We start from the raw sequence: 20,049 nt of genomic DNA, 5'->3' as shown, positions 1-20,049 counted from the left end.
AATCGACTAAACACACTATTGTTCTACATTTGCTATACTGAGATAGCAATGACACGCCTAGCACTCAGTTAGTTTTGATTGCGAGCCTCAAGACGCACACCTAAGGTACCACAAATGCACATTTTAGAACTAACTCTGTCATTTTCTTGCAGCACATCAGCAAGCAAAAGCCTGACTACACATCCAATGTGCCAATTCTTTGGGGAACTATGCTAAAGTCCAAGGAGCCATTTCCGAAGAAATCTTCGCCCGAATACAGATATATTAAAAATAGTAAGGATTGCAGATATAATATATGTATACACACTTGAGATAAGGGAGTAAATTGCTTTTCCACAGCCATGCACGCAATATGCTAACCGTACTGCACAAAGCAGTCAAGCACGATGAAAAAGATTCGCAAGCTTCTTTAACTCACTTTTCTTTGTGTTCACATTATTAGGATAATACAAATGAAATTTTAATCAAAAGTTGCCGAATACATTGGAATCCTAAGGTGGGAAAAAGACAACAAAAAGAAAGATGTACGAAATCCTAATTAAAAATGTGGATTGTGGGGGTGAATAAATATAAGATTATGAGTTTGTTTGTAAATGTTTTTAAAATGATTGAAAACGTTTTGTGTGAGAATATTTTGGAATTAATTTTTAATAAAATGAAGTAAATTATGAAAAAGTACTTAAAGTGCTTCTTAAAATAAACACATAACTGATGTTTCTTGTAGAAAATACTTCAAATGCTTTTGAAATTCAAAATATTTTCTCAAAAAATATTTTAATCATTTTAAAAGTAATTTTAAACGACCTATTTATTTTAAAAAGATATATAAAATTACTTTAGCTTGTAAAAAAATTCATGAGACAAAATTGATGTAGATTGTAATGAAAAGTTTAAAGTTCAATATGCCCGCACTAATATAGTAATATTGACATATAAGCATAAATAAATCTCGAACCTTTTAATTTCTATTTTTTATTTGTTGAAAAAGCTCTTCTCTTTAAGATCCTAAAAGGTTAGAATATACCATGAAATTTAGGGTCTTTCCAACACCTTCCCAAATCTTGTTTTTTTTTTTTTTATTTGTGGAAAAATGGGGCTAAAAGCAAAAGCCCAAACAAAACTTATCAATAATAAACTTAGACCAGAACAGTTTAAGGCGACCATTATGAACAAAATTAACTGAACAATAAAGAGAATTATGAAAGTAAAAATTGCCTAAATCTAAATCAAAACTATAGTTCGCTAAACCATCCGTCAAAAAATTATTTTCTTTGTGGACATGCTGAAGATCGCGTTGCCCAAATGTTGTTCATTGTTCATCGTAAATATCGTAGAATTTGATAGTTCGAAATTTGTTTATGACATTAACATCTGGTATTAGACATAAATAAATGCCAATGGCTTCTCTATCCACTTCTATTTCATCAATATAATTGATACATAAAACTTAAAACTCATATTTTCCAATATACAACATAAAAAGTTATCCCTATTTTCCCAATATCCAACATAAAATATAAATAAAACTTCAATTTTACATAAATAATTTAACGGCAATCAATGGAGGAGTTTGAGCTCCCACTTTAGGGGATGGGCAAAGTTGCACTTAACAAATAAAGAGTTGTATAGCTGCTGTGCATTTGTAAAGATCCTATAGAATTGTATAGCTGCCTGTGCATATATGTAGGTTTGCAGCTATCCCAATTTGTAATTTTGTAGCAATGGTGAGATGTACCACATTAGAGGCCTTTTTGTATTTGCAATGCATTCAGCATCACTGTTAATAACACACACTAATTGAAACTGATTTTGCTCTTCTGCAACATATTGCCATCTTACAATCTAACTTTTCTAATTTTCTGACAAAGGGATATCTAATACACTCTACTTTATATAAAGGGAGATTCAAACTAAGACGCAATGTGGTAGACACGTCATCCTAACTAGTTAGTAGACATGTCATCCTAACTAGTTACCTTTTAATCTAATCTTAGTTGAGTTGGCTAAAATAATGTGCTCTCTCTAATCCTTCATGTAGTTTTAGACATTAAATGAACATCGTATAGTTTATCCTATTAATGGTTTATAAAACAATAAAAATTATATTTTTGTTAATAAACAGTTTGAAATTTTTATTTAGTTGAAAATAACAGGTTGAAATTAGAAATTCAGTAATGAGTCTAATGACAAAAATTCAACCAAATATTGAAAATAATAGCCGTGTTTTGGACTATGATTCAGAAACACTTTACTTCTGATTAACAAAGCATACCGGAAGCTTTAATGCAGTGTAATTAGGGAAACAAATAACAGTTCCTGCCGAGCCTAATCTCATCAAGTTTCTCTTTTAGTTCTTCTTGTATGAGGTATCAAGTTATAAAAAGCACAAAGTTTACAGAAAAGAGTTGGAAGTGGAAGATGACCTCTCTATTTTTCGGTCAAATTAATGATAAGGATGATGCGTAGCAATCGTATATAAATATTAATTTCAATACCTTTTATGGCTTTTTAGCATGGCGTGTATATATATAAAATATACATACATGAAGATAAAATTAGTAAATATTGGATAGAGAGTAAATCACTTGAGATTAGGGAGTAAATAATTTTTCCATGCAGATATATTATATATACACACAGTTGAGATTAGGGAGTAATCACTTTTCCTCAGCCATGCTTGCAACTGGAATTAGATCCCCTCCTGAGCAAATGATGGGGATCCTCATGACCACACAACACGGACCGTTGAATTTTGATTCAACGGTTACAATTATTATAACTTTTAAAGGGACCCTCTGTTTGTAGTCGTTTGATCAAAATTCAACGGTCCTTGTTGTGTGGTCACGAGGATCCCCACCATTTGCCCGGAGGGGATCCAATTCCCAATTTGCAAACCGTACTGCGCAAAGCACAATGGAAAAGATTCGCAAGCTACTTTCAACTCACTTTTCTTTTCTTTGTGTTCACATTATTAGGATATAATATAATATAGATGAAATTTTAATCAAAAGTGGTGGAATAAATTGGAATCCCAAGGGGAAAAAAGACAACAAAAGAAAAGAAGTATAAAATCCTAGTTTAAAATGTGGAAAGTGGGGTAAATAAATATAAGATGATGATATTGTTTGGAAATGTTTTTAAAATGATTAAAAATGTTTTTTTATGTAAATATTTTTAGAACTAATTTTTAGTAAAATGCAAGTAAATCTTGAAAAAGTGCTTAAAAAAATACATAACTTATGTTTCTTGCAGAAAACATTCTAAATGTATTTGGAATCCAAAAATATTTTTTCTAAAAATACTTTTAGTTATTTTAAAAGTATTTCTAAACGACTAATGCTTAAAATATATATACACACACAAACATTACTTTAGCTTGTGAAAAATTCATTAGACAGGATAGATGTAGTTTGTAATCGTTTGAAAAGTTTAAAGTCCAATATCCCCCCACTAAGATTGACATATAAACATATTTAAATCTCGAACCTTTCAATTTCTGTCTTGTTTTTTTGTTGTTGAAAAAGGTCTTCTCTTAAGAATCCTAAAATTCTAAATTCCCCATGTGAATATGCCATGAACTTTAGGGTTTTTCCAACAACCTTCCCAGATGTTCATTTTTTTTTCTTTTTTTCTTTTTTTCTTTTTCTTTTTTTGAAAAATGGGGCTAGTAGCAAAAGCCCAAACAAAATTAATCAGTAATAAATTTAGATCGGGACATTTAAAGTCGATTTTCATGAACAAAACTAACTAAATAAGAAGGAGGATTATCAAAGTAAATATTGCTAAATCTCAATCAAGACTATAATTCGCTAAACTATCCGTCACAAAATTATTTTATTTGCAGACATGCCAAAAATCCACATTGCCCAAAATGTTCTTCATTTCATCGTAAATATGGTGGAATTTGATAGTTCTAAATTTGTTTATGAGATTAACATCTAGCATTCGACATAAATAAATGCCAACGGCATCTCTATCACTTATATTTCATTAATATAATTAATACATTAAACTCAAACTTCATATTTTCCATTATACTACATTAAAAATTATCCATATTTTCCCAATATCCAATACAAATAATAAATAAACTTCAATTTTACATAAGTACTCTATTAGCACAAAAAATATTCATAGGAAACCCGAACTCGACTACTCGAGAGTGGTATATCTATTTTTTTTTTACGCAACGATATATTTATATTAAATTGTTTCGAATTTATCATTTATGAGATTTCAATTTAAAACTTCTCACTTACAATTAAAAAGCAATACTAGTATATCGTAGTATAAGTGGCTACATCCATTTTCTTGTTAAATGACAAGAACATCATTTACTATCGATAAATTACCGCATAGAAAATAAGAAAAAAATATTTCTCACATAATGGTCTGACGTGTTATGTTAAAAACGGTTGATACTAATTTAAGTAAATTCAAACATAAATAACCAAATAAATCATCCATAACGATAATCAAATACTTTACCATATTAGAGAACGCGTTATACCAAAAATAATTCACTTTCTCAAATTGTAATTCCCACACATGGTATATCTATTTAATTTTTTTTATGCAACGATATATTTATATTAAATTGTTTCGAATTTGTCATTTACGAGATTTTAATTTAAAACTTCTCACTTACAATTAAAAAGCAATACTAGTACCGTAGTATAAGTGGCTACATCCATTTTCTTGTTAAGTGACAAGAACATCATTGACTATCGATAAATTATCGCATCTAAAATAAGAAAAAAAATATTTCTCACATAATGGTCTGACGTGTTATGTTAAAAACGGCCAATACTAATTTAAGTAAATTTATACATAAATAACCAAATAAATCGTCCAAAACGATAATCAAATACTATACCATATTAGAGAACGCGTTATACCGAAAAATAATCACTTTCTCAAATTGTAATTCCCACACATTGTAGAAGAAATCATGTATACTCTTTTCCTTAATAATAAAGTTTCACCACACTATCACTTCACAAATCTTTTGACAATGCCTATGTTCATCGAGTCCCCATCAGTCTCTTTCTCCTTTCTCAGGCCACCACATTCATTTTCTTTTTAACTTTATTAGTTTTTTTCGTACACAAAAACAATTAAATTGTTAAATACAAAAATAAATATATGAAAAATTAGGGTAAAGTTCCTTGCAACTTGCCAATTTCGTACCGTATTGAAACAAGCGGGACCGGCCTTCCCGGCGAGCGCACTCGCATACGTGTCCGTACCTCATTGGCTTGCATGCACAATCCGCCCGCAAAACCTTCGTCGCAACGCTTTGTAAATTCTCCCTTATACCCCTACTATTACTCAAAATCATTCTTCTACCTAAACGCGCTCTCTTCTAGCGCAAGCCGTTCCATACCGACAGTGGCAGTGTTGAAAATTTGAGGCATTAAAATACCCCTGTTAATTTTCTCGGACGCGGTGTGTACGTGGAATTTAAACGCGGGCTGGTAGACTTGGCAGATATATATAAACTGTGTGTCTCTCTCTCCTCCCTCGGTAGAGCCCCTCACAACCTTCTTCGTTGCTTTCTCTCTGCTGAAAGATAAAAAAAGCTAGAGAGAGAAAGGTCCACACCTGATTTCAGAACACCAAAATCTCCTTTTCGAATTCGAGAATCTATCCGATTCCTAGTGTTTTCTTCTGGGTTTCTTGGAAAAAGTTTTGGGTTCTTGAGAAAAGCTAGGCTTTTTTAGTTTTTCCTCACTCTCTCTGTCTCTCTGTTCCTCTGTTTCTCTGTTTCTCTCTCTGGAGTTGTGGTTTAGTGGTGCTGGCGGACATGGAGGTGCTGTCTATGAATAGTCTGCCGCTGGGGTTCAGATTCCGGCCCACGGATGCGGAGTTGATCGATTATTATTTGAGGTCGAAAATCAATGGCAATCACAGACAAGTCGCTGTTATCCGTGAGATTGATGTTTGCAAACGGGAGCCCTGGGATTTGCCTGGTATTAAACTTTGTCCTTCTCCGTCTCTTAGCTTTCACATTTTTCTGATAATTTTTTGTGGGGTTTGATTGCATGTAGTAGAAAATGGTTCAACTTTGCTTGTGATTAATTGCTTATATCAAGTGGCGGAGCCAGAAATTTACAAAAAATGTTCAAAAAATAGCTTTTTTAGAATCGATCATACTTTCATTTATACTTGTCCGCGACGTGGTCTTATATCATTTAGTGTGTTATTTAGTTGTTAAATTCACTATTTAGTTTCCATTGGGTTGTAATTAAGCTGGGATTTTGTTAGATTAATGAAACTTTGGGAAAGTTATGAACTTTTGGTTGCAGCAAGTACTTGATTTTCTCACCAATTATCTAACTTGAAGGTCTTGAATTTTTGGGCTTTTCTTTGCCCAATGTTAAGCTTATTTATGCTGCAGATTTAGTAAATATGTCCTTTTATCTGTTGGGGGTTTTCACTGAATGTAGTAAAAATGCTTGCACTTGCTTATGCTTTTCGTAAAAGTAATCGATCAATGTCTTATTGAGTTGTAATTAGGCCGGGAATTTGATGAATTGTTGTAACTTGGGGAAAATTATGAACTTTTGGTAGCAACAACTTGATTTTCTCACCAATTACATATTTTTCGGGTTTTCAGTTTTGTATATTTGTGCTCAATGTTATGTTTATGCTGTGTTGCAGATTTATCAGTGATACAGACAACTGATCCGGAGTGGTTCTTCTTCTGTCCGCAGGACAGAAAGTACCCGAATGGGCACAGGTTGAACAGGGCTACAATTAGAGGGTATTGGAAGGCCACTGGAAAAGATCGTCAAATCAAGTCGGACAAAATCTTGATTGGAATGAAAAAGACATTGGTCTTCCATATCGGGCGTGCTCCTAAGGGTAAGAGGACTAATTGGGTTATGCACGAGTATCGTGCGACACAGAAGGAGCTTGATGGCACAAATCCTGGCCAGGTTGGTTTTCTCTTCAACCTTAATGATGTTTAATTGATTTTTATGATCACATTTGGACACTGAAGTCTTGAAAATTGATAGTTTGTGCAATCAGTTTAAGTGTAATTTGTATAATTTAGTCAAAATCTATTACTTAGTTTGGTTTTAGTTTTAGTGAAATATCTTATGTTGTCTAAATATGATTCAAAGCGTCCAATTCGTGCTTTGGACAATAGACAGCAGGATCTGATAAACCGGTTTGAGCAAAACGGATGGTTTGGATGTTACATCATAACTGATGAACAAAGATGTTCATTTCTTGGTAATTAGGAAGGGAATGAGTTATTAAGTAGTATTGAGCAAGTAACAAATCTCAATCTTCAACTGAGTCCCTTTGCATGGAAATAAGTTATGTTTTTCAATGGAATTGTTCTTTAATTGGTCTGCGTGTGCGTTTGTATATTGCATTTTTGTAGTTCTTCGAAACACGTATGCTCAGATCACTGACCGGGAATTTAAAATGACTGAACTTTCAATTACTAATCAGATGTTATGTACCTGTTGTATTATGCAGAGTTCCTTTGTCCTTTGTCGCCTGTTTAAAAAACAAGATGAGACCATCGAAGATTCAAATTTTGATGAAGCTGAACCTACTGCTTCATCCTCCATTGCTGTTGTATCGTCTCCTCAAGACGTGCAGTCTGATCTTGCACCGGTTCCAACATCACCATCATTTGAAAGGCAAGATGAAAAGCCTCTTACCAAAGTCGAATGCACCTCTGCTGATACTGGTAATGCGATGGGATCAGACACTTTACCACCTCTACCAACTACTGAGTTCCCTAGCAACAGCTGTGATGGTTATGATGCAGAATGTCAACTGAATATGCCACTGGGGGAGTTGGACATGTTTTATGATCCCCCGCAAGAGCCACTTTTTTCCCCATTGCACTCGCAGATGCACGCGGAGCTTGGTTACTACGGCAGGAATGACTTCAGCAATGATCATCAGGGGGTGACGTTTCCATATGGAACCAATGAGCAAGATGCATATGTATCCGATTTCTTGAGCTCAATTCTAAACAGTTCAGGGGAGCAGATTGATGTCGATGCAATAGCAGCTGAAGTACCGGTGAGTGGAAGATTTCATGTTACTTTTGAAGTATCTGCAGCATTTTGTGTCATGTACGTGCTTTTAAAAGATTGTCTCTAGAAAAATAATTTTTTGCTGATCTCATTTCATACAGTTTGTGAAAGAACTTCAAAATGATGTTCAGCCTGAGGAGAATATTGACAGAAATGATCCGTCACTGTTGATCTCAATTCCAGAAGATTATGGTAAGTCTTTTCTGGTATTAGCATTGATGAGTGGACGAGATTTGTGGATGGTGTGCTAGATGAATGTTAGTAACGTAATGCTTCTCCATTTGGTTTTGCTGCAGACCAATCCTCAAGGTCTGAGGTGACGAGCAATCATGTGAATGCAATTATCAATCGCGATGCTGGCACTGGAATCAGGCTCAGGGCTCGCCAAACACAAATTCCAACTAGTGCAGAGAACTTTGTGACACAAGGTGATGCGAAAAGAAGGATAAGGCTTGCGACTAAAGTTCGGCGAATCCAATGCAGCAGTAGACCAGAAGACAACGAACCAAAACCAATAGCTATGGAGGTGAGAAGTTTGTGAAGCACAAATAATGTCAAAGTCTGGTGAGTTTTGAGGGTTGGTAATGAGTTTAACGCTGTTTGCAGGAGATGAGCAATAACGAAAAGAAACCTATTGGTGCTGTTGATACTAATGTTATTAGTGCTGACATTGATCTGCCAGAAAAAGGAACCGTGCCCAAAAGACCCAACTTCACCACGGATGGCAGCATTATTACCGGCAAAAGGCTGCTTTCTGTGTTGTTGAAAGCCGTCTCTCCTGCCGGTCATTCTATGTGGTCCTTAGCCTTTCTGTTTATAGGAGTTGTGGTTGCATTCTTGTTCATAATCTTGCGAGCTCATGGGGATTTCATTAGTTTTGAAGCCGCCAGAAGACCTTTCGCTGCCTAGCGTACTGCCTAAGCCCTACATTTTAAGGGTTTGTTTAATTTTATGAGGCTAAACACAGGATAGATTTGTTAGGTTCAGAGTCCTCATGTGATTATGTACAGCAGCTAACAATTTTTGAGGGATTCCATAACTAAACTATGAACTTTTAGTTGAGCTGCACTTATTTATCCGAAATTGTTCTGTATTTCTGTTTAAACTTATACCCTTCATACAATTAACACGTAATTCACCGGAAAAACTAACATACAAGAGAATGTTACTGCGACGTATACTACCATGCACAATCATAATCCATGAGAAAACTAACCTACAACGGAATGTTACCATGCATAGTCATTCTCTTTAACGTCACGCCAATCATGAGGGGTGGTACATTTTAACTTCCTCGCGTGACCGTATCTATTTGTTTGGGATACTGCCACGATTGTGTTGCTACAGTCTTCTCCCCAATTCCGGTCAGACAAACAGAGACGGAGATGGGTTCTTGGTCGACTGCCAATTTTCTCCTCGTTTTACTACTCTTACCATCAAACCCACTACCCAAAAGAGCTTCTGAGCGCAGCCCAGCGAGATAAAAACTGGTTAATATCCGTAAGAAGGTAAATCCATGAAAACCCAGAACTCAAATACCCGATTGCCCAGACATTCTGTACACGTTGAAATTTGAGAGCGATTGGAGAAACCTTGATGGTTGCATACTGCTAGCTTTGTTATGGTGAAATTTCAGAAGTTGCTTTTGTGTAATGATACGGTTGTTTATGAATAGCATAAAAGAAGTAGCTTTTGTGAAATATGAATCTGCAAAATCCTAAACCCAATCTTTGAGCTCATGTAAACTCCCAAAGTATACCCAAAAAACAGTTACCATGGAAGGATCCATGATTATAAGTTTTTGTGGTCAGAGGATCCATGATTATATGTTTGTATTTTGAATCACGGTGGTGTTTGGTTTAATCAAGTTTGTCGACTTTTAGGTCTTTTGTGGTCAGAGATTTTTCGAGCCATTTTCCGACCAAACTAAGGCGAGTTAGCTGTCAAAAAAGATACAATTCTCTTCATCTCATCGAGAAGTATGATTTTCGTTTTTGAATCACTTGATTTCGTTGAGTATTGAAGAAGTTATAAACGTTTAAAGTTTACCCAGTTTCCGGTGAGTTTTCAAGTTTTCCCTCGGACCAGTCAACTTTGAGACTATTTTTCGGCCATCTCCGGTAACCATTGGGTTTCTGAATAGGTATAATCGTATTCTACACTTTCCTATCTTCATTTTCATATATTATGGGTCAAATTTGGTTAAAAAAAAATTGAGTTACGAAACTTTGAAAATTGCCTAAACTTCCGGCCAAGAGCTCGGAGACACTTAACAGAGTTTTTAACGGAATGACCAAAATGATGGATGGTGGACAATCTCAAGGACCACTTTTATTGATTTGAAATCTTAGGTACCAAAATGATGAGTTATGCAAATCTTAAAGACCATTTTAGCTATTTAGCCTAACATAAATTATGAAATCCCCCTAAATCCACCAAAATTCATATCTTTTTAATATCATTGAAATCAAATCCTGATTTATTACACCTACACTTCGATAGATTTATTTAAAATATTAAACAAATTCTCCTAATTTTTATTGACTTCTTTAAAATTCTAATCGAATATAATCACCTAATATTTTAAACTTTTCAAAATCCTTCAAAATCTCTATTAAAGACACAACTATGTTTATGTGATCATTAGATCAGGTGAACTTAGTACTAGAAACAACTTAATCCAAAAATAATTGGGTGGTTGATTGTGATTACTTTACTAACTAAGCCAATCAATCATCTAGATTCTTCTAACCTCCCATCGATCACAACGATTGCATGCATTGGACCGCACCTAGGCCCTTTGATTAATTGGAATCTCTTAATTGATGCATAAACCTTTAGAAAGAACAAATCATTCTACACCACGTAACCTACATCTTCCAACTTTTTTTTATTAAAAAGAATGATGTTAAAGAGGTCATATACTTGAATCATATTTTGTAAATTACATAATCAACATGACGATTGATGGTTGAACTCATTTGAATCATTACAAAAAGAATTCAATCATCAACCATCACATCATGAAATTTACACAATATAATCTAAAAATACAATCTTCCGGCCATTTTCCTATAAAAATAGACAAAAGATAATCAAGGAGGTCAACCTAAATTGTATTTGGTCTGTTCTTTTTTGCTGATCAAACTTTAATTAAGGAGCTGCATGAGGACGTAGATTAAAAAGATTATGTTGTTGGTTGGTGAAATTTATTTGCCTTGGAAAATTTTGAGTGGTTGTGAAATCTTTCACCGAACTTTTTGACTTGGAAGGGGACTTCTGTTGCTGTTGCTGACTCACTCCCAAGTGTGACCACCATGGGAGAAGTAGATTTATAAACTCACTCATATCAACTCTTTCATTATCACCGCCATTTGACAAGTTGCATGGAGAATGTGGCGGAGTCAGGATTTTAACTTAGGAGGGGCTTAAAAGTCTAAATCTTAAATACTCTCTTGATTTTACAAATATTACTCTGTCATGTGTGAGAAACTGACTACTGTCCTTTTAGTATGGTATAGTGATGTCCTCATCGTCCTCTTCCTTAAACCTAAACCCAAAGTCTCTCTAACTTTTTTTCCTCTTTCCCTCCACTGATCCCTAGACTAGAGTCCTCCTCAAAGCTCACAAACAATGGATTGCCACCAACCTCATATCAAACCCGATGAAAGAAATTAAAGTAAAACGTTGGTTTGGGGCCTTGAGCCTACAAAAAAGCCTTGAAAATCATAAGCATAACACTAAACTTTTGTGCGTGAATAAAATGTCAGAATCAATGGCCTCGGATCATCATGGTCCCTCATAGCTCCACCTTGGTGAAATAAGAGTAATTTTGTTTTCAGGCTTCCACGTTATATTACATGTGCACTCATGTCAAACAATCTATATTTCAATACTATACTCTCCACCTATAATATACCAAAACTATAATTTGTCAATTAATAACACCATATGATGATATGAGCGTCACACTCAAAAGTTTATTGTGAAATAATTAACCATACCCATCACTCTCTTAGTGCAGGGAAGTGAGAACTAATTGAATATTCAGCAAAGAGAAAGAAAGAAATAAGCTTTTTGAATGACTTGAAGAAACATCAAAAGAAATAAAAATTGACAAAGATGAAGGGGAGGACTTAAGCTTTGTGATATGGAGGAAGCAACCCATGTGAGATATCAACTGTACTATAGCTGGATCGTATAATTTTTGTTTTGAAATACACGAAAACTTGGAATGCAAAAGTTTGCATCCCCACGCTTCATCCATCCCAACTCAGTTTTGCATGATTCATGAAAATTGGAATTCTCTTTGCTTAATTTGGAGTTTTCTTCTGGTATTGAAAGTACGTACTAAATGTTTGTGAAGAGTTACACTTTGATTAATTTTAATCAACGTTTCCTTTATCATGTAACTATATTCTGTTGGAAAATATTAGTATTTTGATTTATTTGAATAATTGGTTTTATGAGCTTAACCCGTTAGAATTAGGTTTTGTTAGAGATTAAGGTTAGTTTATTATAAATATGGTGCTTTGTTATTCATTAGAGAATAAGTTAGCCACAATATAGTTTCGTAGGGTTTTGTAGCCGTTTCGGCATTCTTGTTTGTTTAATAATATTCTTATAATTTTGTTTGTTGCGTACTCTGATATTCAACTTTTTTTTTTTTACTCACTTTTTCTTCCCTACAGTTAATGGCTAAACTAATTAGGACCACCAAGAAAGTAGGTCATCATGGTCTAAAAACAGTAATAAAACATGCAGAACAGCATATAAATTTGATAACCCCAAGTAAGGCATAATCATCGAGTATTATTTGAGGTTTGGAGGTTGTCTCAAATCAGAAAGTTAAGCGATTTTGTATGTCCAGAGCATGTGCTTAAGTGTCGTCATACGTGAGGGGGCTTGTGAAGATGTAGAGTGATGTCTCTCATCGAATAAATCTTGCATATTCTTATTGGGAATTGAGCCATTCGCTTTTGCTAATTGGTTATTTGGTTTTATAGTAGGAATCACAACTTGCTTTAGATTATCAATAAAATAGTACATAGATGGACGATCAAGTGGTAACGATGGATGGTTTATCATGCTCCACCTGCTTAACTACAACTAAAATACTCCAAGGATATTATGCCATGCCATGCATTTTAATTTTTTCAACATAGCGCTGCGTAATTAGTTTGTGACAATAAAACTCTCCTTGTGAGAAGTTTTCTCCGTTCTTTGAATAAGTTGCTTAAGGACCAAGGTATCCAGGTTGTCCACACAAGAATAAGATGGTTACACATGGTGACACCTCACCACCTCGTCATGAAAAATCCACCAGTGGGTGGTGATGGAATTATTAATTATAATTTTTATTTTTCAGTTGGTTAATTATCTTGTTGTCATCTTTTTCTTTCCCTCTCCTCTGGCTCTATCTATTCACCCCCCCTGCTGCTCTATAAATCTGCCAAATCTGCTCCACCGGTATCTCCTCTCTCTTTTTCTACCTCATCAGCCTTGGGGATTGCAAAAAAAAAAATTCAAAAAGAATCATTATTAAGAGCTTCTTTTTGTATAATTTAGTGGCTCTGCATGTGCTCTAGAATAACACACTGACTTTTTATCTAATAAACCAATTGCAACCGTCCATCCATTATACTCTCTCATCACTCGTCTCTCACTCCTCTCACCTGCATATATAAATTAACACCACCTTCTTTTCTAGCCCTCTCCCCTTTTTTCTTTCTATCTTCTGCTCTTAATTTTTCTGTCTAATTTTGGAGAACTCAAAGTTCATACTCATAATTGACTGAGATAACAAATGGGTGAAGAGGCTAAGCAGGTTAGTGTACTGCACTAATGTTTTCTAATTGGCTTGTTTGGGTCTGCATGCATTTGTTGTGTTAATACTGTCTGGCTTCTTTCGTGAAAGGAGTCATTCCTCATTTCTACAAATATAATTGATATAAGTTGAAATACGTCATCAAACACACAAAGCGAAACATTTTTGCACGCATGTTAAACTGTAAAATGTAATTTTTTTTGGATAGGAGCAAGCTAAGGCAGAGGCTAAGCCAGAGGAGAAAGCCGAGGTGAAAGTAGAGGAAAAGAAAGACGAGAAGGCAGAGGAGGAAAAGAAGGAAGAGCCAAAACCTCCTTCTCCTTTTGTGTTGTTTGTAGACTTGCATTGTGTGGGATGTGCAAAGAAGATTGAGAGGTCCATCATGAGAATTAGAGGTATTCTCCCCCCCACCCCTCTCTCTCTCTCACGACAAAGAGGGCACTCTAACACTACCCTACACCTATTACGCTCTATTACATCGATGTTGCATGGAGGTTTTTTATGTTTATAATTGGTGTGCATTTTTGTTTTTGAAATGCAGGAGTGGAGGGGGTTGTGATAGACATGGCAAAAAATGAAGTGACCATAAAGGGAATAGTGGAGCCTCAGGCAGTTTGCAACAAAATCATGAAGAAAACCAAGAGAATAGCAAAAGTCTTGTCCCCATTACCAGCTGCTGAGGGTGAAGCTATTCCAGAAGTTGTTGCTTCACAGGTGGTCCAACCAAAACCCTTAATCAAAATTAATCAATAAATCACATTAAAGCGTAAATTTGTTTAAACACTTGACTAATAAGTAGTGGTTCTTATTGCAGGTTAGTGGACTAGTAACTGTGGAACTCGAAGTTAACATGCACTGTGAGGCCTGCGCAGAGCAACTCAAGAGAAAGATTCTCAAACTCAGAGGTATATATCCATTTTTTTCTTTATGATTTTTTGAGATAAAAGAAACTCTTTGTCCACAACTTCTTGTCTGTTAAACTACTTGATAAATTAATTGCAGGAGTTCAAAGTGCTGTAACTGATCATAGTAGCGGGAAGGTGATGGTGACAGGGACCATGGACGGGGACAAGCTAGTAGAATATGTGTATAGACGAACCAAGAAGCAAGCCCGAATAGTCCCACAACCCGAGCCCGAACCCGAGAAGGAGGAGGAACCAGCTGCAGAAGAAGCAAAACCCGAAGAGAAGAAAGAAGAAAATGCAGAGAAAAAAGAAGAGGAAAAACCGGCAGAAGGGGAGGCAAAGAAAGAAGAGGGCGGAGCTGAAGGCGGAGAAAGTAGTAATAAGGAGGGGGAGAAAGGTGGTGAGGAGAACAAAGAAGAGGAGAAGGTGGAAGAGATGATGAGTGGCAGTTACGTAAATAGTGGAATGGATGAGGAACATATGAAAAGAATGATGCAGTACTATTACCAACCTCTTTACGTTATTGAGAGAATCCCACCTCCTCAGCTGTTCAGTGATGAGAATCCCAATGCATGTTGCATTTCATGACCAACTTGATCATGGTCAATAATCCTTCTATATTCCATAATAACAGTGTATTAAAATGTTGTTATGTTGCCTAATTAATTACGTAATATAAAAGTTGTTTTACATATGGTAATTAGCAACTACCACCACTCGTGACCAGAATTTTAGACAAGTTTTGAGTTTGGTGGATGGTGGTTGGTGTCAAAAGTAATAGTAATATATATGTTTCATCCAAATTGATCCATAAAATATATATAAGCTAATCATTCTGTATCATATACAAGATTAATACATTGTTCCATATTATATTGTGTAAGACATTGTCCCTTGCTAATATATATGGATTCTAAAGGATATTGGAACAACCAAAGCAATGAACAAGAATTATATAAGGGTATGTTTCGATGAGGGTTTTACAAGACTCAAGGGATTGATGTCGAGCTATAAAGAAATGAATTGCAAAATATAACATGGATGGGATTAGCGAAACCCTCTATGACAAAGACATGTGGGTTTGCAAAGTCCTACTTGAGAGGGGTCATCTACTAAACCCTACTACATAATTTTGTAATGCTGATGAAGAGTTTTTCTAATTCCCTCAATATTATATTTTATGGTCCATCAAAACCCTACCACTCTCATCATAACTGAGACATGTACATTTCCAGGAATGCACTTATTATTCACATGGATAATTAGTTTTTTTTCTTCTTAAGAACAACTAATAATAAATCATGATTATTCCTCATTTTTTAATTTCAAAAGCTATGAAATTTTTTACTCCCATATGGATAATTAGTTAAAAGGATACAAATTTGATTGGGGCAGTCGAGGTTCCTAAGATAAAAATAGAGGTGTGGGTTTCACATGGTGGGCTCCAACTGTTGTATATGAAATCCGAGTCATCTGAATATAAGCCAAAACATGGTCACCAGGGCATCACATCAAAAGAGGAGTCATGAGTGGGACCTACAATCAAAGACTAACGTGGCAGAGATGGTGATGCCATCGCACCTGTCTATTTGTCGTTTTGTCGCATTCACAGAACAAAGCACGCACCCGCCATGGCCAATGCATGTCATTTGCTTCGCAAAAGTGGAAGACAATGTGAGGTCGATCGGGGGTAACCAAAAGGCCAAAAAGGAGAAGAAATGTTTGGAACTCAAGGTAGTCATTCTCCTCTCTGTGAGAAATATTATACTCGACTAATAATAAGACTTATTTAGAGATGTGATATTCACACATTTTTTTACTTTTCACATATTTTTTAAATTTTCGGTTATCGGATCGAATAAATTGAAGAAAATCAATAGACAAAAATTAACAAAAGGTGTGTGAAAAGTAAAAAGGGATGTGTGGATAGCACACCCCCTTATTTAATATCTAGTTCTGTAAGAACATAGAGAACTTTAATAACATCCGTGTTCAATTTATGTAGCAGGGAATTCAATTGCAATGCAAAATTTAACAATCCCAAACAAATTAGGATTTGCAATTTTCTTCCTATAAGATTTTTCTATGCATATTTGGATCAATATAGCCCATCTAAATTACATAGACACGGAGAAGCCAAACTTGTTATATAATAAAGCACGTTAAGAAAACAATAGTTAAAAAACATAGGTGTTAGAAGTCAGAAGCTAAAGCTTGAAAGGTGATTAAAGCACCACGAAGATTAAAACTTTAAAACTTTAAAACTTTAAAAGCTACTTTTTTTAACTCGAAATAAGGCATACATTATCTTAACTTCTTGATTATTCTCAACGCAATTAAACAAAGTAGAAAATCACTTTTATTGTGGGACTAACCTATCTAGTCTAGTATATGCATGGTCCATCCCCTGTTTTTGAATATTGGTACCTTCTAGAATTATAGAAATTTGAGGGATATTTCTAGAGGATTTAAATTAGAGAATCGTTTATAGTTCGGTGAGAGTGGTAATTAAGATGATGGGTAGAAGTAGGGGATTCAGCTTTCGAAACTTTTAATTTGTAACAAAAATGAATTAGAATATCATTTATTGTTTTAAATAATTTTATTTAGCATGAACATCAATTTTCAAGTTAGGGTTCATCTGTTTTGGTACGATCAAGAAATTAAAAAAGAACTTGCATGCATGTGCATGGCGGCATAACCAATGAGAGCGCAAAAGGATGAGATGATGCCGAGAGTACGTAATGCGCGCGCACATATGTATATAAAATAAATCGAGAGGAATTACATGATCGAGAGCTATATTATTAAAGTTAATTCGGATTAAGTTAGTTAAAGTAGTATTGTTGTAAGTTCCAAAGTCTGAAAGCCAAACTTAGTCGATAAGGAAAACAAGCCACATGGGAGTCGTAATCTGATGAAACTATATATATACAACTGATCGACCAGCAGATATGCATGCATGAAGGGGAGAATACATATATACACTGCACTTTTTGTATGTCCAACAGTGTAAAGCCATGTAAAGCCAGCGCTGCTGACACATCCTTCCACTCATCTCACACTCATAATCCACATCCTTCCAATATCCAAATCAAGATTTCTCCAATCAAAGTATCTTTAATCAACTTTAACCAGGAATAATTATTGCGAAAATAATCTTTATATTATCAAATGAACTGGTCAATCGGCAGCCGTGCATGGTAAAGCTTAAACAGAAACATGATTAAGAAAACACGGTACTCTATCAGCTTAGCTATACCTTTTCCTTTTTAAGGATATCTTGGAATACTTAGCTGAGTCGACCTCCTACAGTGTCTAGTAACTTAACCCTATATAAAGCCTTGCAAATGTGATACATAGATTAATGGAGATAAGGCAAACATCTCAAATGACCAAGTAAGAACAACAGCAATCTCTGATTCTCTTGCATGCATTCGTATACATATCTTGAATCTTATATAGTTAAATTTGGGTTTGGATTTGAATATGGCCGATATGCAAATCGTTCCCGCCTGCAAAAACGTAGAGGCGCAGTATGTGGAGATGATGGTTCCTCTCTATTCTCATGGATGTGAGAAGAAAATAGAGAAGACCCTCTCCCATCTCAAAGGTAAACTACATATCTCTATATGTATATTAGGATATATTACTAAGCGCCATCATTATCGATATTTTTTCTTATGTATTTTTAGTTGAAAATCATAGCACAAATAAACCTAAAATATTAATATTTTCTAACATTTTCTTCAACCGAACAATGTCCGCCCTCTATAGGTTATGAGTGAGACATTATATATAGCAGCAGTCGTTTCCTTCGTTTCTAGGTCATGATGTTTGTTTAGTTTGACTAGGCCTGATATCCTTGGCCCTTCACAAAATTGCAGCCTGCAATTAGACAACTCGTTAATTTTACTGGCCAGGTTAGTCCAGTAGGGGAATTAAGCAGCAATAAAATGTGAACTAAACCCTAATTAATTAATGTTGTCTTGTAACATTATTTATATGTACTTGCAGGGATATACTCAGTGAAGGTGGATTATAACGAACAAAAGGTGACGGTATGGGGAATATGCAACAAATACGATGTGCTTGCAACTGTAAGGAGCAAGAGAAAACATGCATGTTTTTGGAACTCTGAAGACAACATTGCCTTAGAAGATCAATCACCAGTGACAACACCACCACCTTCCTCTCCTCCTCCTCCCATTACTACTCTTTCAAGTTTTAAATACACAAAGCCTTCTTTGGCTCTGATTAGGGTTCGATCTTTGAGTTGGAAAGCATGGACTCCATGGAAAAAAGTCTTTAATAGGTCCTATTCATTACCCTCAAGGCTGAAGCTCAACGTGAATTGATTATATGTAACGATCGATAAGAAAATGTGAAAGAAGAGATTGCTTGCTGCTTTCCTCTTGTTGCAATTTGGATTCGATAACTAATGAGTACTTTAATTGAGTGCAAATTTAAACATCTGTCGATAGAAGTTGATATTGTTTAGTTAATGTTAAAACTTAGCTCTGCCTACTTGAGAGATAATGTTAAAAAAATACATATACTCGCGACATGCAATTTTTTTAATATAATATATTATGACTCATGTAATAGCTCACAATAAGAAAACCGAGTGAGACATATATGTAAAAATTTCACCGTAGTAGTTCGTAAACATGATGTTCTCCATGGTCGACATCCCTTCACTTTCGTAATCAAAAGAAAATGGGTACTGGACCACTGGTCTTATCTATCCCCTCTTTACTCTTTATATATATTCAAAATTATTTGGCAGGATTTGACAAATTTCTTCCTTGTTAACTCTTTGGTAGGGGTCAGCATGATGATCATGTGCCCATATACTGTTACCAATTTAAGGCAATTCAAAATTGTAATTCTAACTAACTATATAACATGACATATGAATGCATAAAAATCACAAATGTTAAGTCAGATACATGTGGAAAAGAGAATTAGATTTCATTCAGATTCAAATTTTAGAGATTTTAGAAATTTTTACATTTTAACCATTTATTGTGTATCATGTAGTAAAAAATTATTTGATTTTTTTATTTAAAATTAAACATAAATAATGCTTGACGAAAATTAATTACAAAATATAAATCTCTAAAATTCTCGATCCGGGATGATCCTCTTCCGTGGGAAAGCAACATAAAGCAGACCACATGGCATTTTTCCCTGCTGATTTGACGCGAATTGTCCTATGGCTAGTACACGAAGACCTTTCTAACTTTTA

At 34.9% G+C, this 20,049-nt stretch overlaps 3 protein-coding genes across 3 annotated transcripts; all 3 read left to right on the top strand.

The window, feature by feature from the left end:
* The first annotated feature begins 5,515 nt into the window (after positions 1-5,515).
* Positions 5,516-9,171, top strand: LOC126629455 (NAC domain-containing protein 91-like). The gene is made up of 6 exons (XM_050299492.1): positions 5,516-5,972; positions 6,664-6,941; positions 7,495-8,052; positions 8,168-8,258; positions 8,363-8,592; positions 8,673-9,171. The coding sequence occupies exons 1-6, from the start codon at positions 5,807-5,809 to the stop codon at positions 8,973-8,975; spliced, it is 1,626 nt and encodes a 541-aa protein (XP_050155449.1). The 5' UTR covers positions 5,516-5,806; the 3' UTR covers positions 8,976-9,171.
* Positions 9,172-13,538: 4,367 nt separating this feature from the next.
* Positions 13,539-15,498, top strand: LOC126630020 (heavy metal-associated isoprenylated plant protein 9-like). Its single transcript, XM_050300199.1, has 5 exons — positions 13,539-13,893; positions 14,102-14,288; positions 14,435-14,607; positions 14,708-14,798; positions 14,896-15,498. The coding sequence occupies exons 1-5, from the start codon at positions 13,873-13,875 to the stop codon at positions 15,384-15,386; spliced, it is 963 nt and encodes a 320-aa protein (XP_050156156.1). The 5' UTR covers positions 13,539-13,872; the 3' UTR covers positions 15,387-15,498.
* Positions 15,499-18,150: 2,652 nt separating this feature from the next.
* LOC126630026 (uncharacterized) lies at positions 18,151-19,263 on the top strand. The gene is made up of 2 exons (XM_050300204.1): positions 18,151-18,411; positions 18,816-19,263. The coding sequence occupies exons 1-2, from the start codon at positions 18,288-18,290 to the stop codon at positions 19,154-19,156; spliced, it is 465 nt and encodes a 154-aa protein (XP_050156161.1). The 5' UTR covers positions 18,151-18,287; the 3' UTR covers positions 19,157-19,263.
* Positions 19,264-20,049: the final 786 nt, after the last annotated feature.

The sequence above is a fragment of the Malus sylvestris genome, chromosome 7 (assembly GCF_916048215.2).
Source record: "Malus sylvestris chromosome 7, drMalSylv7.2, whole genome shotgun sequence".
Lineage (NCBI taxonomy): Eukaryota > Viridiplantae > Streptophyta > Magnoliopsida > Rosales > Rosaceae > Malus > Malus sylvestris.
The sequence above is the reverse complement of the archived record's forward strand: the minus strand, read 5'-3'. Positions and strand labels throughout refer to the sequence as shown.